This window comes from Alnus glutinosa, chromosome 7, assembly GCF_958979055.1.
Source record: "Alnus glutinosa chromosome 7, dhAlnGlut1.1, whole genome shotgun sequence".
NCBI classification, from domain to species: Eukaryota; Viridiplantae; Streptophyta; class Magnoliopsida; order Fagales; family Betulaceae; genus Alnus; species Alnus glutinosa.
In genome coordinates this window covers 22373542-22396172 of record NC_084892.1, presented here as the reverse complement: position 1 = coordinate 22396172, position 22631 = coordinate 22373542, and the positions used below count along the sequence as shown (strand labels likewise).

The window sequence follows — 22631 nt, the reverse complement described above, 5'->3', positions numbered from 1 at the left end:
CCTCTTCTTTTCTTCTCCCTTTCTTCATCTTCCTGATCCTTCCTTCCTCTCTTCTCTGTGACCTAAAACAAGTTGAGTGAGAGAACCCGGGAGAGAGACCGAATTAGGGAGAGAGAGCTTGAGGAAGAGAGATCGAATCAAAGAGAAAACCGGAGATGCAGAGAGACCAGTGGGTCTAATTTCCAATGGCCTAAGAAGAGATGCGGTGAGAGGAAGGTCCGATCTCTGGTGGATGATGTGGGTCGACGCCGTAGAAGTTGAAGGCGCAATTCTTGTGGCTTGAGGTGCGAACTTCCGGTGAAACAAGAGGAAATTTTCGGTGGAATTCCGGGCATTTCAAACTGTGAAATTTCAATGGAATTCCGGTGGAAATTTCCGGTGAAATTCTGAACTGTGAATTTCTCGGTGATCCTAGGGCTTGGGGCTTTGCTGTGGTTGAATAAATTTTTGATTTTGATTGAGTTTGAGTTTTGACGGGGTGGAGATGATGGAGGACGGGGAAGGTGGAAGGAGAGAGGAGAGAGGAGAGAGGAGAGAGAGATGAGAAACTCTTGTTTCTCTATGATAACGGTGATTATGTGTTTGGTTGATGAGAAAGTGAGGGAAAAGGCGAGGGTTGGTTCATCCATGGCGTCTTGGTTGGGAAAGGAAGGAGGACGGGGAAGGAAGGACGCGCGAAGCAAGAGAGGAGAGAGGAGAGATGGACTTTCTTTTTATTAAAATATTAGGTTGGGAATCTACAGTAACTATATATATATATATATATATGGTTACTATAGATTTCTAATGGAGTTCGTCTATACGGAGGACGAGGGTCAGACCCTCGTCCGACCCTCGTCCTACGTGGCACTATTTTTTTTTTTTTTTTTATTCTTTGAATAAAAAAAAAAATTAAAAAAAAAACAAAAAAAAAAACAATGAAAACGCGGGACAAGAGACTTACAGACAAATGTCAAATATGGGGTCCAAAATTTCCCCCCATTTCTCACCCTCTCCGACCACCGACCGAGCGACCACCGACCACCATCCCTCTCCTAGCTCAGCGCCTCCCACCTAGACGACCGGCCCACCGACCGAAACTCTCCCAGCTCTCTCTCTCTCTCTCTCGGACCCAGCAGAACGGACCGATCGCCGCCCACCGACCGAGGGCCTCCCACCTAGACGACCGGCCCACCTACCGACACCATCCCTCTCCCAGCATGGTCACCGGTGCTTGGAGGTTGGATCGGCGTTTGGCGGTGTTGGGAGGGGGGAGAGGGAAGATGGAGATGGAGGGAGCGATTTTTTGGGCGAAAACTAGATTTGAGGTCTACTCGCCGGAGGTTGGGTCAGCATGGTTATCGGTGCTCGAAGTGGTCGTTGCCGCGGTGCACGTGGCCGGCGGTGGGTGGATTTCGGCCGGAGGTGAGGGGGGGAGCAGGGTCTGCGTTGGAGCTCCTGTTTGGCGGTGGGTGGCGATCGGAGGTGCTCGTGGTGGAGAGACGCTGTTCGTGGGGGAGGGGAAAGCTGAAACGATCAGCTTGGTCGGCGTGTTTGTGGCGGCAGCGGTCAGAGGTGGGTGGGTTGGGGGACGGTGGAGATGGAGGGATAAGGCTTGGGGGATTTTGAAAGTTTGTGGAAGATGTATTTTCTGAAATGGGGGAAACGTGAAAAGCTTTCACGCGTCTTTTTTTTTTTTTTTTTTTATTCTTTGATTTAAAAAAAAAATAAAAAAAATAGTGCCACGTAGGACGAGGGTCGGACGAGGGTCTGACCCTCGTCCTCCGTATAGACGAACTCTTTCTAATGATAGCATGTAAATTTAGGGAGGCTGATGGAACTGTTTTTTTTTTAAAATATTTTTTATGATATTTTTCTTAAATATAAGAAATGAACCACTTTAAGGAGTTTGGTGGGAGTCCTCTAATAAACGGGCTACCCTAATTGTGATTCAAACCCATTTATATCAAACTCTTTCTTTTACTTTTGTGTAAAATTTGTTGGCAGTGTGAAAAATTGTCGTCTTAAATAAACCTAACACAGAAACCAGGCCCACTGGGAGCACGAAAAGGGCTACGGGGATTTGCTTGCTCCGATACTTCTTTCGCTAAAATTTTACATTGTCGACGTGTCGTACTCGTACGCTTTCACCGCTATGACATTACACCCACTTTGCCTTTCACTGTTCAGTTAAAAAAATAGCAGGGAAAAAACAGCAATCTCACTCGCATTCACTCTTTAATGACCTCACCACCGTCAGATGAGATTACAAGTGTCCCCTTACCAACCTTGACTAAAACTGACGGTCAAGATCTGAGGAAGACTTACTCTTTAAGAGAACCCCATCAACGCCGGAATAAAAAAAGGTATCACGTCGGGAAAAGGACGAAGCAGAACATTCCCAAGTCACATGCGCGTACCGCTCGTCACTCGTCAGGCAATCGCACAAACAACCAACCGACACGCACCGACTGAACCGGTAGCCAGCCGTTAGTGGCACGGCGCAGCAGTTGAACACGTGGCCTGATCCACCCCGTGAGTTTCACGGTGAGCTCATCGGACGTCTGGTACTCATCGTCAAGTCTCGCTCGGACCAGTAAAGGCAAAAAAGCCTAGAAGCGCCCAGCGACACAGCCATTGCTAAAAGGTTGGTTAAGCAATCAATTCCACATAAAGATGAATAGAATATATGGAGCTCACAGAGCTCCTTAACGGTTTCAGTGCGGGAAGGTGAGAAGAGGATAATAGAGCAGAGCCGCAGAGGTGCTTTTGCCTTTTTCTACTTCATGAGTGCTTCTTTTCTCAACTTCTTTTTTGGTTTGAACGGTGGTCGGTTAGGTTTTTATCTCTTTTTGGGATTAAACAAACCTGGCTTGAATTTCACGCTTGGAAAGCTGCACTTCCAGCTCTGTTTTCTTTTGCCTTGACATTATTACTCTTGATTCTTTTTCTTTTTTAAACTCTCTCTCTTTCTCTCTCTTTCAGCTCTATTGAAGTCTGAGAGAGTTGAGTGTTGGGAGTTCTTAACTGAAAAACTTTTTTCAGCGAAATGTCAGGATCAAACACGTGGCGGGACGAGCTGACGAGTCTAGTGGAGGACACGGCGATACGGTACACTGGGGAGCCAATCGGAGGCTCGACGACATCGTTTGGGACGAGAAGGTCGGGGTTCGTTATGGGCGAAGAATCGGCAGGATCGGAGAGCCTGAAGGATCAGGTGAAGGGATTCGCGATGGCTTGGGGTGAGATACTGATGGAATTGGGCAGAGGCTGCAGGGACATTGCGCAGCAGAGCCTTCTGACCGAGGACTCGTATATCGTGCGAAAGCTTCGGAAGCCGTACGCTAAGGTCTCCGGCAGATTGAAGTACTTGAATGAGTTTTTGCCGGAGGATCGCGATCCTGCTCAAGCGTGGTCGGTCATATTCTTCGTCTTCATTCTCGCGCTTGCAGGTGAATTTCAAATTCATTCTAAGATTACTCTCTGTTTTTTATTTGTTATTTGAATGTGAAGTCTATGCTTCAATTCCTTCAATTTGAGTATTTGTAGAATTACCTATATTACATGAAAATGGTCTGTGACGATCTACTTGAAAAGCTTGAATTGGTGATTTGCTTATTCATTATAGTCTGTTAGTCGGATTTATAAAAATCACTTGCCCTATTTGTCAGTTTGAGTTCCATCGCTTGCTCGCCCTTTTGGTGGTTCATGATTCGCAATTTGGATCCTATATGTTCAATAACCAAGGAAGTTGTGGTTCCGGTTAAAAGTTGATATTTACTTCTCCTCACATTTGGGAGAGAAGGTTTAGTACTTAATTCATATGTGTTGGACGCCATTGCTTTCATGTAAATCACGTTGACACAGCTTTTTTTGGATTAGGTTGCAGTAATTTCATGTCGCTCGGCCCAAGTGTGATTGATTGTGACTACATTTATCAGTTAATCACCGTTGATCTTTAAACTTGACTACTCCATTTTTTGGACAATACCTGCAGTGGTGCCATAGTAACAGCCATATAGATAAGTGGACTTGATTATAATGACCTCTTTGGATAAATGTAAAGAAACACTGGCATGGAGGGTATTCATAAAGTTCGTTCATCAGTGAATTCCTATTCCCATTTAAGCCATATGTGCCTCTGTGGCTAACTCTGTCAAGAACTTATATATTGGTCCTGGCCATTCTATGTCGTGGAATTTAACTTAAGTTTACAGCTTTCCAATTTATGTTTATCCTTTATCTGCATCTACTCTATTTGTTTCTGTTTTCTGTTCTCAATAGTACTATTAAGTTTTTCCAGAAAAACTCGTCAGGATTCTTAAAAATTATAGGAGTTTTGAGAAGGGGAACTTGAATCTTGATTTTGCATTCAGTCTCATTTATTTTCTCTTTCTTTTGTGGTATACAATAGATAAACTTCTATCAACATTGTTAAAAACATTTGCAGCTTTGAATGTAAATAGCACACATGACAGCTTGATCCCACCAGTAAAGAAGGTGCGTATACATCCTCCCAGCGCTAGCCGCATACAACTTCCTGATGGTAGGCACATGGCTTATCATGAGCGAGGTGTTCCAGCCAACAGAGCTAGATTTTCCCTAATAGCTCCACATTCTTTTCTTTCCTCACGACTTGCAGGTAAAAAAAAAACTGGTAAAATGTTTAATCCTTTGAAGTGGTATCCATGGGACTCTAATGTGGACTTGAGATTGATTTTCTGAATAATTTCTGTATGAAAGGTATACCGGGGGTTAAAATGTCCTTGCTTGAAGAGTTTGGCATTCGCTTGGTAACGTATGATCTTCCTGGTTTTGGGGAGAGCGATCGTCATCCCGGAAGGAACCTTAACTCATCAGCATTTGATATCTTGCACCTTGCTAATGCAGTTGGTATTAGTGACAAGTTCTGGCTGCTGGGCTATTCCAGTGGAGCCACTCATGCTTGGGCTGCTCTCAGATACATACCTAACAGAATTGCAGGTATGTCAACCTTCTTTTTTCTTTCCTTTTTTTTCTTTTTTTATTATTATGTTTTAATTCTATTTGGATAGTTCACATGATCAGCATATAGTTATTTAGTGCCCCCCCTGGGAGATCTGAACCTTGTGCTAAAATTTATGGATTCAGTATAATTATTGATTCTTACAATTTTAAGCTCCATATTCTTGCCCTTCATATGCTGATAATTCTTCTAAAAAATTTCTCTTACAACTGTTTGTTGCTGTTTGACATTCATCAAGAAATGAATGGCTAGCTTAAGTTGTGTTTCCAGGAGGCATGCAAGCAAGCTAGAAAGTTCCATAAAAATTTTGAAGCAACTCTTTTGGCATAAAGCTAGATGTTGTATGGGTTATATGATAAGTGAGATGAAGCCTGGTGTCTTTGATTTGGCAGCGAGAAGTTAAATTAGCCTTTTTGTCAAAACCTTGTCCTGAAATTACATATATTACAGATTTAGTCCCCAGGGTCATGGCTAGTTTTATGGCTTGTGTTATAGGGCTCATGACTTGTCGAATTTGAATATATGAATTATTGGTGTTCTGTAATTTGATTAGTATATGGTTTTTGCCAATAAACTTAGAGTTTCAATTTTTTCAATGCATATATTATTTGTCTTATTACTTATATTTGAATTGATTGTTTAATGGGTTTTATGTTTTATGCATTGAAGTCTAGTGTATCTACAATTCTACCAATTGATATCTTTCCATAAATAATTGGAATTCAATTTCTTGATCATGTTGGTTGCGTACCATCTTATCTTAGCACTTGAGCCTTCTTCTTTTGTTTTTTTCTTTTTTTTTTTAATGGAAACACAATAAGCAGGTAAAATGGAACATACTTTTGATTTGTGATGCATCCTCATTGAATTTGCAGGTGCAGCCCTGTTGGCCCCAATGATTAATCCGTATGATCCGAGCATGACTAAAGAAGAGATGAAAAGCATGTGGGAAAACTGGGTGCCAAGAAGAAAATCATTGTACTTCTTAGCTCGTAGATTTCCAAAGTTCCTCTCCTATTTCTATCGCCGTAGCTTCCTATCTGGAAAGCATGATCGAATTGATAACCGGTTATTTCTATCACTGGGAAAGAAAGTGAGTCATTGTCATCTTTGACTGAAATCTTTAAAACTTCTCCACTTGTGGCCACAAGTATAAACTTTAATTTTTATATATAAGGAGTTGGGGCGATCACTGGCAGCTATTCATAACAAATTTGTCAAGTAGTTGCCGTAGTGGGTGTCTGGCTTAGTGATGCTTGTTGCTGGTAGACACTTTTTTTTTTCCCCTTGATTTTTGATTGCTCTATGAAATTTTTTATAACGGTGTCTCCCAAAACTGATGTTTTTCAATAAAATGTATGATTTCGCTCTATCCCACTTAAAACTGGTAGAGACAATTTGGACATTATTTATATAACTTTTGACAATCTTACGTATCATCTTCAATAGCTGCCGTAGCTTTTGATATTTTATGATATTTGTATGACAAAATCTTGACATGTTCAGGATGAAATTCTGATCGAAGAGCCATTATTTGAAGAATTTTGGCATAGAGATGTGGAGGAGTCGATCCGCCAGGGAAATACAAAACCATTTATAGAGGAAGCTGTGCTACAGGTATCAGATTGGGGTTTTAGCCCAGCAGATCTTCAGGTGCGGAAGAAGTGTCAGAGAGGAGGCATTCTTTCTTGGCTCAGGTCCTTTTACAGTGAGGCAGAATGTGAATTGGTGGGATTCCTAGGCCCAATACATATATGGCAGGTTTGCCTCTTGCTTCTTTGTTGTTGCTTTGTTTCCTGCTCTCATATTTGCTGCAGTATTCTATTAAACAAAATGCCATTATGCTTTTAGTATAATAGGATGGTCTTTGAAAATAAATTATAATCTATTATTGGTTGACGTTCTTAACGGGAAACATTGACAATAAGTATTTCACAAATGATGTATATGTATGTGTTTCATGTCTTGGCCGCTCGACAGTCTATGGGGCAATTTTGAAGTAAATGTAATTCAACGCCATAATCCTGTGACTCTTATTTTATGGGCTTCTGATTTTAATAAATGGTGCCCTTTCTTTTAGAAGAGGTGGCAAAAGTCGATTGCTGATAATTCCCCTCAAAAGCATTACCAAACCTTTTACGTTTCGTTTCCTCTTCCCCAGTGGTTCCACCTTTTATGATTGATTGTGATAATACCCAGGATAAGACATACTCTGAATTTTAATTATATTAGAAGAATATTTGCATATCCATTTAAATTACTTGAGATTTGTTGATTCTATGTTCTTTATAAATGCTGAACAGGGCATGGACGATCGGGTAGTCCCACCATCAGTGACTGACTATGTGGTCCGGGTTCTACCTGGGGCCATTGTGCATAAGCTCCCAAATGAAGGCCATTTCTCCTATTTCCTTTTCTGTGATGAATGCCATAGACAGATATTTTCCACACTTTGGGGAATCCCTCAAGGTCCACTTGACAGGAAAGTTGAAATGGATCAAACTCCAATTGAAGGAGATATTGAAGTGGTATCACCTGTTGCTGATTCTACAACAAAATGAAGCTATTACTGATATCCCAGTTTCTACATGAAATTCTGATGTATATACCACCACAGGTTGCTCCTATGCTCCGGGAGCATTAAAGATGAGATTTTAACTACCGTCCCGTTTCATAATTTTTGACGATAATCACTTCAGATGAGAGATGGAGAAGAGCAAGGAGGCTGATTTTTTTTTTTTTTTACTGAAATCCTATGATTTTCTGCTGTATCAGAATCATCATTTTAATTATCGTTAACACTTTCCTCAGTTATATTTACCCTCGGACTGAGCAGCAAACGTTCAATGAAAAATGGCCCTACAATCTGATTATTGTGTGTTGAAGGCGTACATTCATCCCATCAACAACTAGATAGGAAGCTGAGTTCTATATTTAAATGTGGATTAGGTACACGTGCGATTAGATGGTGTTGATTTGATGTTTACTTGGGATTTACTAATTTCAAGCTTATTAGAAAATGAGGAGATAGCTCACAGAGTTTACCAGCTAACAGCTGTTGTCCAAACCGTATTTGGTTCCATTAGAAGCCTGCGTCAGTGAGTGCGTCATTCGGCAAAGGTCTCGAAGTGGATACTTTGCCCCCAACATTATCCTAAAAAAGGCTAGTTTTTAGATTGGGTCGTTTGCAATTCTCTAGAATAGCAGATACATACAATTCCTTTAATTCAGGTCACAATCAAGATTATACCATTAAACATTAAAAGAAAGAGAGATATTTAAAAAAAGGCCAAAAAAGTCGCCTCTAAAATAGGCTTTAGAATCAGGGGCGACTGCCCTTCAAATTCCTTTAATTCAAGCTGTTTACTATAAATAAAGAATCAAGATTGTACAATTACAATTTGTCCCTTCCATCGATTTATCGATGCCTAATACAAATCAAAAGCCTACTCGGGAGAGATTGGTGGAGCGTGTCATTTCTTTTTATATATTCATATAACTTCTAACTAAAAGATTCATTATTTATTAATTAAGTATTATTCACGTCATGAGCAATGCTAAATATCACACAAATATCTCATAAAGCTATTGTAGCAAGGTCTAGTAATTATTAGGTTTAATGTTTTTTTTTTTTAACAAGGACTGATCCAAATGCTATTATACCTTACCACGTCAGCTTTACCTTACCACGTCAGTTTTATTAGATGTTTATAAGGTATGTTGCATTACTCTTCACATTGCCCATGAATGCATAAGCTGAAGTATCTAAAAGCCTTTGATAGGCACCTATAATGGGTCCAAAAACTTGATAACCATACTCACTCTACTCGCTGCATATGAAGCTAAGCTTTCAATTGATTTGATCTTTGCATTTTCATAAGTGGAGGCTTTTAATTGCTTGACGTCAGACGACCGACCTTGTCCCCTTACCTTGCTACCGTAAAGAAGTAACCTATTATTTGTAGGGGAGGATTCAATGGTAGACAACCTTTCAGTAGGATACTTGCCTTAGAGAAAGGAGGCATTCGACAGCGAAGTAAGGCCCACCGAGCAAAACTCTTTATTTTTGGTGCCGTGAAAATAAAAAAGAAAAAAGAAAGAAAGAAAAAGATCACCCTTAAAATAGGCTTTTAAGGGAGTTAAAAGTGTGGTCAGCCACCCAAAAGGTAGTTGGAATGGCCTAACTTATCCTTTCATCCTGATCGGATCACCTCAAAAAAGATCTAATGCTTATGTAGCATAATCTTGAGGTGGCTCCGCCATCCTACATTTTCTTTTACCTTTTTGTTTGAATGCTCGCATGGTATAATATTTGACCATTCATTTACAATAAACGCCCTAAATTGAAGGAATTGCAGGGACTTCAAACCTTGCCTCCCCAAAATTTTTCAATTTTGTGTTTTAATCAAACAAGAAGAAGAGAATGGCAGAAGTGAATAGAAAAGCCGTAGTGTACATCAATTACAACGGCTACTGCAATTGTCGACGGGTCATTTCCATTGCCAGGTGGTGCGTAAATGGGAGATAATTGATAATTCTAGACATACATGGCCACGGAATTGGAACACTTTTCTTCAACGAGATCACAACCCACCAACTCGAATAAATAACGAGCTATTAGTTTTTGCGCTTGAACATATAAACACCGCCAAGAGTATCATAGGAGAAGGGCAGTCTTAACATCTGGTGTACAAAAGAAGAGCCTATGACCCAAAATTAGGTGAGGATTGCATAATTATTGCCATCAAATATAATCCTCCTACTCTCATGGTCATCAACACCGAATTTCAATGGAGTTTCCCTAATTGTCACCAAAATGAATTACATTTTTTTCTTCTTCCAAATATTGTGAAACTACTAGAGGGTTATAAAAGAATCAAGCAATGAACAATTTATGCTCTAAATATCTTGATCACCCCTACTGCTGCACCAAGACTAATGGGAAAAAAGGAGGTGACACTGACACTGTCTAATTGGAGCATGTATGGCTCTAAAAACTCACTAAAACTTCTGCAGAATTGCCTTGCTTATATGGGAACAGTTAGCGCCATTAAAAAGCAGAGCCCCCACCCTTGGTTTTTCCAAGCATCACATCCTTTGCTTCATTAATTTTAGATGCAAGGTAATGACTACCGCCAGCATCTGGGTGATTGGCTACCATCACCCTCCTATGTGCTTCCTTAACCTTCTCTGATGGAGTACTTTCTCTGTGAAACAATCAGGTACAGAGGATCAATAATAACAAATATGAAGAGCTGATAGTGCATTTATACGATAGATTCTATATATGATCTATATGAGAAAGTACAATTAGGGGAAAGGAAACAACCACAAGTTAGTATCACTGACATGTTCTGGTCTAGAATTATGTGAAAACCAGTAGTAGTGACTTTGCAATATGAATTGACACGGGGGGATAAGGCACCTTCAGAACAAACTAACAATCTTAAATAAGTTGAAATAAGGTCTATGGCACAATCACCATCAGCATATCAAGCAGCATATAGATATTCAAACCTGAATCCACTAAAACCATCCGAAGAATGAACTTCACAAATGACCAGAGTGACAGTGGGCAAGGTGAAATTGATGTTGGGTTATGAGGGGGAAAAAACTCGGTCAGGATAATGCTTTCTTTCTTTCTCTTTTTTTTTTTTTTTTTAATTTATTTATTTATTTATTTATTTCTATTATAATATTTAATTTGCAAAAGCAAAGGGTTGATCTAACCTGATAACATCCATTTTAGAATCAGACAACCTCCAAGAAGCAGTAAAAGAAATTCCCCCAGCAGGTTTAGGGGGAAGGTCGTGGAAAGATACTCAAGTTCTCTCTACCAGTCAATTTTTCCATTTTTTTTAATACTTTTCTAAGTGTGCGTTCTTTCTTTAAAAATAACTCCTATGGGCCATGAATGGTTAGAGAAATGAGGCAATGGTGTTGTTCAATGTCTTCTGTCTAGGTTCAGAGATGGTAGATGAGACAGTAAGATCGGATATTGTGTCTGGTGCCTATTTCTCTTCTTCCACTTTGATTTGTAGGACTAGGAGTAATCAGGTCAGGCAGAGACAAGCTCAAGAGTAGATCAAGAATCAAAGACAACCAAGCAATTTCAATCCAAACATCACTTAAGCTTGATTTGAGCCTGAAAACCATTGGACTAAAGCCCAGCTTAGATGGCCAAATGCTCACTCAGCTTGGCTTGTATGCAGATCTACTTCAGACTGCAGGGAACAATTGCCGCCATTTAGCCCTAACTATGCGCATTCTTATTTACCATCCTAAATACACACCTGGCAGATTGATGCGCTTCAAGGGGTTTCTCACCCCAAGGAGGGACCTTTATTGTTCAGTCTATAATAGAAATGCAATAAAAATTTGAGAAACGCAAAATCTAAAAAGAAAAGTGTACTTCATCTGTACTTTAAGGCACATCAACAAACACAATTTTTCAGTAAATACTCTATTTCAATAAAAGATGCCAAGCCACTAATCAAGAAACAAATCATATATTGGAGCAAAATAGGTGACACATACCTGATTCCAAGTATTAGAGCTGCTTCCCTCCTATTCATAGTAGGCTGAAAACCACCATCATAGAACTTGCGCATTCTAGGTCTTGGTGGCCTTGTCTTGAATGCCTGCCAAGCTTGAACACCATATTTGCCAGCATAAGCGGCGGCTGCAACAGCAAGGCCTGCTAGCAATGGTGCAACCTAATGCAAATTTTATATTTAAGTTTCAAAGTTCAGAGTGTATTTTGTTGCAATGTGAAACATAATACTTATAGTCATCAAGAACAAAATCTTTAGTGCCAACTCCAGATCATGAATGGTGAGCAAAATGACTAGTTCATACTATTAACATAGAATAGAAACTCTACATAGAAAAAGCATAATAAATCCATCACATTTGTCTAAGTGGGAAAGTTATTTTTTCCAGTACTTCCAAATATTACACACAGCAGCAACAACAAAGGTGGGAGCATTACAGCCTTGTGGGAAGGCAGAACACTTGGAACTTCTTATTTTAACAACTCGGGTTATTTATCTTAGGCATTTATACAGGAAACATAATGGGTCAAATATAGGGGTGTGGACCATAGAAGGAAGATGACAAAGCAACTTTGGAGAATTTTAAATTGGAATTTGTTCATGGGATAGAGGGATCATTGTCAAAATGGAGAAGTGTCATAGCTCGTCCTCTCTTTTTGTTGGCTTTGGTAGACCATATCCCTCCATGTAGCATTGTTCGAAGTCACAAAAACGTTTAAAGCATCAATGAAAAATTCCAATATGCACATATATTAAAACTTTATAAGCAACAATGAAAATTCCAATTTGCTTTGGTGGACTAATCCTCAAACTTTAAGACTCCTTAAATGAACCCACCCCTTGATGTCAATACGCACATGTATTATAAACTTAGAATTGCATAAAAATTTTTTTTGATAAGTAAGTAAGTTTATTAAAAAGCGAACTTAGAATTGCATAAAATGGAAGCCCTTAAAAGAGAAAAGTCAAAAACCCTACGGAGTTCCGAAGAAAAATGCCTGAATAAATACATTTCTGTTAATTATTTTTCTAACAAATTTGATAATCACACTTAATGACAGGTAAATTTCTTAATCAAATAAAACAAGAAAAAAAAATTGAATAAATTGAAACGAAAAAATTGGACCGAATCAGAAACACAAGGGAAACTTTTAAGGAAATAATCAACTCCGAAGACACGTGGACCCCATGACAAGTCAGAGGTTCGAACCACAGGTCCGACCGGCGTGTCACCTCGGTCAAATCACCTCGGATATTTGTCGTAATCTTGTATAACAGGATCATCTCAGTGCCTGGAGGATTGAATACCTCGGACCTAAAAAGCTCTACAGGGTGCGGAATATTCCGAGATCTCTTAGTTTGGGCGGAGCAAACGCATCTCGGATATTTGCGCCTCGGAGAGTTGGTCAAGGTACGAAATAATCGCCTTAGGGTTATCTCCTCAAGTTTAACAAGTGTTTGAAGGTCCTCAGAACTCTATATCCAAGATTTATGGGCACAAATTCCAATCTACGATTTAGTGAGAGTTGTGATAAGACTCCAATCCCAAGATCTTCGGGATTGACCCTTATCCCAACATTAATGGGATAAGGTACCTATCAATGTGGAAATCATCTAAACAGTCAGACTACTATCCAACTTGTTCTCGATTCAAACTCTATGGGGATAAGGTTGAAACCTACACGATCTAGGATTCAAACTACTAGTCCAACTATGCTTCAAACACTTCAGTAGTTTCATAACTGTGAACTGTGCGCCTATAAATAGGACTACTACGCCAAGTATTAAACACGCATTCTTTAAGCTTTGAGATTTTTTATTCACACTAGAAAGTTACGACGTTTGAATTGACTTAGGCATCGGAGAGGAAGGTGAAAATACCAAAGGAGAAGATGTAAGGCAACACGTCATCATATTGAAAACTGTACCAACAGAAACAAATGGCACTTCCCATCCATTAGATTGCTGGTAAAACTGAGCAAGAAAGAACCCAAAACCAATTACTCAAATTCTTTCACCTTTTTCCTGAAGTTTCTCGGAATCCAAACGGAGGGTTTAGCTAAACGCCAATTTGTACGTAAAAATAAACAAAACCCTGACCTAATAATCATCCAAAAAAGAACCCCACCCAGGAAATCTCTGTAGAACATTTGCCCTAAGAAATCAAGCGGGGTTTTACTTTACCCAAGAAATAACAAAAAAAAAAAAAAAACGAATAAAAGAAAAGAAAATAAATATGACAAATATATAAATCAAATATAGAAGACATGTGAGAGTACGTGTTTACTCACCATTTTTGTGCAATGCTCTCGAAGCGTAAACAAGCGGAAATGGGCATTCGTGGTCTCTGTGGGTTTTGACACTTTAGGGTTTTGCGCTTTCTCAAAGAAAATAAAATAAAATAAAGTTTACCAGGGCTAATGGGCTGTATTTCTGCCCAGCTGGGTATTGAATATTTATGTTTGACTCATTTAATTTTATTTCGAGTATGAGTTGTACTCGAACTTATTATCGAGGTAGATATTCTATTCAATCTTAACTAATTTAATTTTATTTCGAACACGAATCTAGCTTGAGCTTATCACAAACTTATTAATTAAATTATTTATTTATATAAAATAAATATCATGATTGTTTATTTTTCGTAAATACATACTAATAATTAGTTAATTAATTATTGTTAAAATTTTATTATTTGAGTTAATCAAATAAATTAATTTGAATCTTAAATTATCTAGTCTCAAGTTTATATAATGTATATAAATTTATTATGCACATACACAAACACGTGCACACATACACATATTCATACATACTCACAAATATACTTGTACACACACAAATCTCTAAAACTAAACACACAACAATAATAATTCAAATTATATCTATTATATTAGAAAGAAATCTTTTACTTAAGATGTTCTTATTACAAAATTAAAATAATACTAACAAGATTTATAAAAATGAAGTTATATGAATTTATACAATAGTGTATGAGCTGAACCGAATTTATACGAATATGTCTTATTTAAAATTCGAACATACTATTGTATTCACGAAAGACTCATTTATTATTTGAATCAAGTTTAACCAAGCCGAGTTTAGGAGCGGCTGAGCTCATTTATTTCTTTATTGTATTTCAATTTAACATTATATTCACATTATCTTAGTGTGACTAATTTAAATACATTAAACATATAATTCTTCCACTTTTTTATTTTATTTTTTTGTACTTTCAAGTAAATCGATGAGTAAAATACATAGTATTTATTTTCTCATATATAACATTACTGAAAATAATTTAATCTAATCATCAAAATTATAAAAAACTTTTAATAGCTAAAAAAAATATAGGATATAATGAAAATAAAAATAAAAATTATTTCTATATTAGATGGTAAATATTGGATTTAGTAATTACGTTATCGCAATGATAATAAAACTAAATGCGAAATCAGCTATAGTTATGACATGAGCATTAAAGTTCAAATGAATTAAAGAATCTTTATATAAATATAATACAAAATATTTATCCCATGTATGAATACAAATGAAAAGGATTAAATACTTTTTTACTACCTGTGTTTTGCCTCGATATCAAATAGACATTTCGGTTTCTTAAAGTATTACAAATATTAGACATCTTATTAACGCAATTTGTCCCTCCGTCCATAGACCCGATAAAACTTAAGGTCACCACGAAGTTTATACCCTCAAATACATGAATCTATCTATTAGATTACATAAGTCCTTATTCCGTGATTTATTTATTTATTTAAATAATATTTTGAATCTCAAATTATCATTATAATGGTCTTAAATACATATAGGACAATTTACTTAAATATTTATTTTCCAACCAGCAAAGACTGCATTCCAAATTCATGTGAGAGCAAAGTTTATTGTTCTCACATTCAAACCTTATACAAACAAAAATTTAGATGGCGTGTCAGTGTTGTTGACATTGGTAGGGCTTGTGTCCTATTTCTGTGCAACATGAGGCTAATAGATCATGGTACATGTGTAACATGTCCAGTGAACCAAATTATGGGACACTTGACAAAATTTGTTTACATTATGTTGGCAAAGGAATAGGAGACAAGCTAGTCCTGTTATGGGACAAGATAGTTTCATTAGGGCTATAATTCGAATTGAATCTAAACTTGACAAAACTTTATATAGATTCAAGCTTGGCTCAAACTCGACTCGAAAAATATTAGCCAAGTTTAGCTTGAGCTCCAATTCAAGGTAAAGAAAAATACCCAAATCAAAAAGAGAGGCAGAAGTAGAGAGTAGCCTCAATGAATACACTAGCTTTAAAGAAGAAGATCATTCTCTCATTGATTCTTCAGAGAAATTGGCGGGCGGGAACCCATAGGGGCTTGGACAGAAAAGAGAGGTGAAGACAGAAGAAAGAGAACCATTGTAAGCCAATATGAGAAGGAGAAAGAGGGCAAAAAGAGAGGTGGGCAAGCAGCGGAGGGAGGTAGGCTGAGAAGTCAAGTTTGGTGGAAGTTCCCTGTGAAGGAAATATATTATGAAAACACCTGCAAAGCTGCATGAAGAGATTATCATCATGAACCTACATTCATGATTGCTGCAATAAATTTTGGTAACCGGGAGAAGCAGATAGCATCTGGTAGATTTAGCTTTCAATTCACAATATTAAAGGATGAAACAATATGGAGGAAGTTATAAGCACCAAGTAAACAAGTGAGAAATTCAACATCCATTATACAGCACTCCGTAGAATCAATAAATTTAACAGACTGACAACTGTTCTTCATGCAGAAAATAATCGAGATCCAGATTTGGGTTCACACATGTTCTGCTACCATCAGGACATAGAGAACCCAAACGATGGAGAGAGAAAAAAATAAAAATATATAATGAATGTCACCCCACAGGAGCAACTATTAAGCAATAACAAATTAAAGCTTTTAAGAAAATAGTGAATTCACAAATCAAATAATCCATTATTTCTATTTTCCACCAATAGCTCCCCAAATCCAAATCCAATTAATTTCTTTCCCTTGATTTTGACTAGAAATGATCAACTGCCAACTCCATTGCTCGTGTTGTTTTCTGCATTACGACTGACATCCACCTTTGGTGGACCTGAATGCCGCCTTGGCCTGGCTGGTGAGGTCGGGAATGAAAGCCGTTTCTTTGCAGGCCCAAAAGACCCCTTTTCCGGCGTCCCGAAAGACCCCTTTTCTGGCGTCCCGAAAGATCCCTTTTCTGGCGTCCCGTTCTTCTCAGACCCCAATGGGCTTTGCAACCTGGTCTTAGCTCTTGCAGACTTGGTGGCTACCATATAACTCGGAACTGCTGGAGAGCTTGCCAGACTTTCATCATCTCTCACTGATGACCCAGCAATACTGTGCCTTCGAAATCGTTCTGACTGCAAACTGACCATGCTTTTGGAGTCATCATCTGGACCCCATCCACCCCTTGGGCTTGGAGGCTTTACTTTCTTTGCTCCTTTTGAGGAAGCTGGCTTAGGAGTTGAAGGGGACTGGAAGGTATGATGACCGGTCTTTTGGCTGGCTGTTGGAGAATGATTATCAGAATTGAGCTGGTAGCGAGCATAAGATTTGCTGATTTCTCCACCAACAAAGCTCTGGCTCGCACTCTTTACAGATGAATGGTCGTTGTTCAGTTCTTTATCCGTCATGCTACGACTCTCCCATGGACGGGCTGCCATCCATCGTTCCAACCAGCTCCAGCCCCAGGTGGGATTGCTTGGATCCGTAAACATTGGGTTTACAGATCTTGAACCATTCTTCCAGGTTTGCTGTTGAGTGATTCATTGCAGGGGTTAGACTCATAAATTGTTTCTCTCAAAAGTTGGAGCCTGCAATACTATTGGACTAGTAAATGGTAAGCACAGACCATGTACTCACCCGAAATATAAAATAGGATATATGCATCATGTTATTTTCACATACAATTACTGATCTGCAACTATATTACTGACAACTAGGTCCTGTTCAGCTTTACCAACAGAGCAATTAAACATGTGAAACTTCGCCAACTAATTTTTTTCCCCTGGATCAGCTGACATTTTGGCTTTTCAGGCATTAAGTTAGCACACTAAACTCTTGCTAAATTCTCCAAGTTGTCCAACTTTGCATTCACTACATCAATAGATAAAGGTGAAAGCAACCAAACTCAAATCTCTCTTTGATGCAGGACAATTAATAATCACAAAAATACGTGGTGGAATAATGAAATTAGGGCAAAGAGAAAAGGAAGAAGCTAGGAGAAGGGAGAAGAGAAAGAAAGAAAAAGCTAAAAGGGGGAAGAAGAAAAGCTAAGAGAAGACAAAGAGAGAGAAGAGAGAAAGAGAGGAGAAGAATCAAATTTTCAGTTTTTTTATTCTATCAATGTCTGTCTCCATTGGAATACAAAGACACTTAAGTAGACTAACGACTAAACTCTAAGGCAAACCCAATTTATTGGCTTACCTAACATAATCTAGGGCAACATCGGTTTATTGAATTACCCAAAATAATCTAGGGTAACACTCATTTAGAGCATTAACAGCAGCTTCCCTTTAATATTCCCTAAATTTAGGGAACATAATTACTTTTTGCTTCCCATCCAAATACAATTCACAATACTTTCTTTGATCTCTCTCTATAACATTATAATATTATTTCTTTACAAAATACAAGTTTCCTACCTATCATCACATTTTTTACAAAATTCTAACACAATCCATAATGAAAGGTAAAAAGATGAGGGAGGAGAGATATATTTTATGTTAAAATAATGTATAGGAAAGTTGCTGCAGGTAACTTTTTATGGTTTTTTTTAGATTTTTCTTATATTTAAGGAAGGTAAGAGATTATAGGGAAGCTGTTGCTAGTGCTCTTATTGAATTACAAAAATACTCGACTCTTAGAAATTAAATAAAATATAAACTAAATACTAAAAACCCGTTAATTAATAGGATCTAAATAAAATTAAGTGGACCAATATTTCATGCTTCACCACATGCATCACTCTTCCTCCACAAATACCAAAAGAAAAGGTTACAAATATATGGTAAAGCCCTTCATGCATTCTCATGATGTTCTATAAAAAATTTTAAGCAACCCAACGCAATGTCATAAGTGTTTGCTTTATTCACTCTATCAAACTCAGGCTCATGCAACAGGCCTTGTATGAGGTATGTCTAGTACCATGAAGGCATACATGTTTGTCCACTTTCAATATTGAGCAAATGTCGATATTTTGCTCCTTTCAGTTCTTATGATGTCTCTTTTAAGGCTTTCTAGTACAAGAGGCATCAAGAAACTGTTATGGTTTATTGAAATAAACAGAAAATGCAAGTCATTGGTTAGACATAGCTTGCAAATGAAATGCATGAGCCAATAATGAGCCAATATGGAGCCATAATGTTCTCCAAAGGGAGGCAATTGCTATTTAGTGATATAAGAACTGTTAAGGCTAACACGCTATCTAGATGACATATGAAAATGGAGAGGATTACTCGTTTGGAAGAAGAAAATTGGAGACAGAAATTGATGACTCTTTGGCTGAAAGAGGGAGACAAGAATACAAAATTTTGCTGGGAATTAAGCCCTAAATCCAATGAACGATTGACATTCAAGTTTGTAATGAATAAAATATGTTATTTACTGATCTATTTATTTGAGTATATGGCATATGATTTTTTACATGCCTATTATGACTGTATATTATGCATGTGAAAAGTCTTTGGATTACATTGAATATGGTTTATGATGTGAGTAACGGGATTATCACGCAATGTCTTATTCCATAAACCTTATAGTCTAAAACTTTATGTAAATTCACAGTCGGTAATGGAATTAGGCATTCCATTTGCGAAGATTGTTATACATCGAATCTTGATGATTTAATTTGATCAAGTGAAGTTGAAGGCTTCAAGTTGATGTGTAGTTGTTATGCACTGAACGAATCATGGGAGTAGTTTTTCCACAAAAAAATTGTCAATGGGAAAGATTGTAACTCTCGAGACTTCCTATGATATTGATTCTAAATCCTGAGAGGATTATGTACTATTATGAGTGAGACCTTTATTATGGTCAACATTCTCAGTGCGTTGGGTAATCACATGTAGTATTGTGAGAATTTTTTTGCAAGAAGGAATCCAAGTCCTTAATTTATTTATTTATTTTTTATAAGTAAATCCAAGTCCTTTATTCAAAGGATAAAAAAAATTTCCTTGAAATAGATTTTATGGATTGGATTATTCTCAGTCTCTGACCAGAGCATTTTGGTAAGCAATATCGAAATACTATGTACATGGTGATAAGTTTTTCACAAGTACGAGAATAATAAATAAAATCAGCGACTGAAGGATAAAGAAGTAGAGAATTAAGTAGTGGTATCTTTGGCCTTAATTATGCTACGGAAGATTTCCTTTTGAGTCTCTCACCAAGCTAGTTTTATCTTCAAATTATATGGACCGACAATAGTAAAAACCTCATCATAAGGAGGGATTCAAAAGGCCAGGGGGACCATGCCCCCCCACCCCCCTACGGCCGCCTCTGCATAAGTCAGTCAATCCCCTCCCATATTTTTCAAATCTCAAATGTCTTTTACGTTCATTTTCCTTTCATTTTTATATTGCTTTTTTGGAGAATTCAAATACATAAAATAATAAGAGAAATCGATCACCTGATGAGAGAAAGCATAAGCCAGTGCTCTTTCTCTCCTCATAGCTGCCTCATGCTTGGTAAGAAGATTTGCTTCAATTTGTTCCTTTGACTGAATGCTGTCATCCCATTCCTCTCCAATCTATTATAACATCTAAATGAGTTAAAGGCCAAACAATGAGGTCTTTCTACTACAAAAACTACGTAGACAACAAATAAAAACATGATCAATCAAGAAAGTAGGAAACAGAAATTAGTACTATCTCTAAATATCCCATTGGTACAGTCTAAGCCAGCACCAAAATGAAATTTCCCATGCTTCTGCTGGATGTTTTGTGGAAAATTTTGAGCCAACTTTCACTGTTTAATACATGAATAATATTTCAGGTACATGGGCCCAAAGTAAACCTGGCTGCCATATTCTAGTCCTGAAACAAGCCCTTAAGATCTTCATGTCTATAAAAACATAAATACATAATCACGTAATCCTGTGGCAATAAATTATATAACAAAACATGTGCTAAGTGATTAGCAAAATTTTTATAGAAATAATAGAACGAAAGAGACCTGCAAGCTCTCAAACTCTTTTGCTCGTTTCTGTAGGAGTTGTTTCTGGAGAGCCTGATTCTCCTCTGTCATCCTGATCCTCCTGGAACGGATCTGAGATTGCACACGTGCTAGAGTCTGCATGCATCTGAGGGTTTTTGCAGCTTGGCGTTTCACAACAGGTCCTTCCATCAGTGATTTCAGCCTGACCAGCCCCCTTAAAGCCCGCAATGCCCTTCTTGCCTGAAAACAATGAAATGCAAAACCATCTTAAGAAAGCCACTTATTACTCACCCAAAAGTTCCTGTAAAACCATTGTTAGCAGCTACTGATAAAGTTTAAACTACTGTAATGAGAGTGGTCATTAAATGAAAAATGTCTCTATAACGAGCTGACATTAACTTTTAGCTTGTATTGAACCATATAGCTACATCAAATAACAGAGGGAAGGAGCAAAAAAAAAAAAAAAAGTGTAACACGTACCATGTATCCCCGAAATGCTGTTTGAATCTTGATTGCTGCCACTTCCTCCCTCGATTTGCCTGCAAACCTAGTAACTGCAGTGAGTCGAACAACCTCAGTGGCTGCCTGAGCAGCAGCAACAGCCACATCAGCAGCTGGAGCAGTGGTGACTGCAACAGAGTAAGCATGATCCCTCTGTTCATTCTCTGCATTGGTTAATTTGACCTCTTCCTCAGCGGGAAGAGGTGGCACTGTGACAGTTCCTAAAGAGGTAGATTCTAAATCCAGGTGTTTCTGCTTTCCAAACCATTTCTTTTTCGATTTATTTGATCTCTGGAAAACAATTACTAAAACTATCAGAAACCCATTCAATTTAACCCAATTTCCAGATAATCAAAAATACCATTTTGTGATTTCTCCAAACCTGGTCAGTCTTCTCCTTGGAATCTGGGCTAAGCGCTTTCTTTACACTAGAAAACCAATTTCCCTTCCTCCCCATCTCCTTATCATTCCTCAATGCAATCCTTCATGGAGACAATTCAAATTCAAATGCTAATTAAGTAACCATTTGGATAAGTAAATAATAAATTTCCAAAACACAATGAATGCCATATGAAATATAAGAGAAAATGGGAAGAGCCTGGCATAAGGTACATCCCTCAAAAGAAGCAAACTCGAGCACTCAAATCATTTCAGGACCGGGCGTGAAATTTCCTATTGTTAAAGATTGAGAAACCTTTATAGAAAAAAACTAAAGAAATTAATGAATCTTAAGTTCTACCCTGAATTGAGCTAAATGGTTAATTTAGCAAAGTGGGAATAACTTTAAATCCAAGATGCAAAGTCTTCCTCTTTCTTCTTCCTTACATTTTCTCAGCAAACAAAAAGTAAAATTATCCAACATTTTTATGTCTAATAAGCAAATCCGCTAATGGCCAGCTTCCAAATAAAATACTGAAGAGATCAAACTTTTAAATTTCAATTTTTCAACAAAACTAGTAACCCATTATCAATACAGAAAATTTACAAACAGCCATCTTTAAAAAAAGAAGAAAGAAAAATGCATAGCAGCCCAAAATGAAGTTAAATGTAAAAATTGTTTAACTGGGGTCCAAGAGAAGAGAAAGTGGGAAGTACCTGTAGACGAAGTGGCAGATCTAAAGGAGCTTATCCTCACTTCACAGGTGGCCCTCTCTCTCTCGCTCTTTCTTTCTTTCTTTCTCCACAAAACAAACAAAAGGAGGACCGGGTTTTTGCCTTGCAGTCCTCCCTGTATCTCCCTGCCACTCCCCCTTTGAAAAGAAGAAAAATCAGATCTTGCCAAGAAGATGTCAATGATGAGGGAATATGGGGGAGACTAGCTGGTTCCGCTTAGGCTGACCCCACTTCATTAACAAACACAGCATTGTCTTCGTGAACGGATCAGATGCTCCG

General features: G+C 37.9%; 3 protein-coding genes across 5 annotated transcripts; 1 reads left to right on the top strand and 2 right to left on the bottom strand.

Annotated features, from left to right (window-relative positions):
- Nucleotides 1-2373: 2373 nt before the first annotated feature.
- Nucleotides 2374-7857, top strand: LOC133873732 (uncharacterized). Of its 3 annotated transcripts, none has more exons than XM_062311480.1 (7): nt 2374-2626; nt 3025-3431; nt 4430-4621; nt 4723-4962; nt 5860-6077; nt 6491-6745; nt 7288-7857. In XM_062311480.1, the coding sequence occupies exons 2-7, from the start codon at nt 3029-3031 to the stop codon at nt 7543-7545; spliced, it is 1566 nt and encodes a 521-aa protein (XP_062167464.1). In that variant the 5' UTR covers nt 2374-2626; nt 3025-3028; the 3' UTR covers nt 7546-7857. The 3 variants fall into 3 exon arrangements, with proteins under 3 accessions (XP_062167464.1, XP_062167463.1, XP_062167462.1); XM_062311479.1 differs by having other exon boundaries at nt 2375-2742; XM_062311478.1 differs by having other exon boundaries at nt 2626-2709.
- A 1728-nt stretch (nt 7858-9585) lies between these two features.
- LOC133873654 (mitochondrial import inner membrane translocase subunit TIM14-2) lies at nt 9586-13939 on the bottom strand. Its single transcript, XM_062311392.1, has 3 exons — nt 13830-13939; nt 11522-11700; nt 9586-10191 (listed from the first exon to the last, which is right to left on the bottom strand). The coding sequence occupies exons 1-3, from the start codon at nt 13830-13832 to the stop codon at nt 10035-10037; spliced, it is 339 nt and encodes a 112-aa protein (XP_062167376.1). The 5' UTR covers nt 13833-13939; the 3' UTR covers nt 9586-10034.
- Nucleotides 13940-16244: 2305 nt separating this feature from the next.
- On the bottom strand, nt 16245-22631 carry LOC133872903 (protein IQ-DOMAIN 2-like). The gene is made up of 6 exons (XM_062310553.1): nt 22335-22631; nt 21622-21721; nt 21219-21530; nt 20757-20978; nt 20212-20331; nt 16245-17335 (listed from the first exon to the last, which is right to left on the bottom strand). Exons 2-6 carry the CDS (start codon nt 21694-21696, stop codon nt 16592-16594), a joined length of 1473 nt encoding a protein of 490 aa, XP_062166537.1. The 5' UTR covers nt 21697-21721; nt 22335-22631; the 3' UTR covers nt 16245-16591.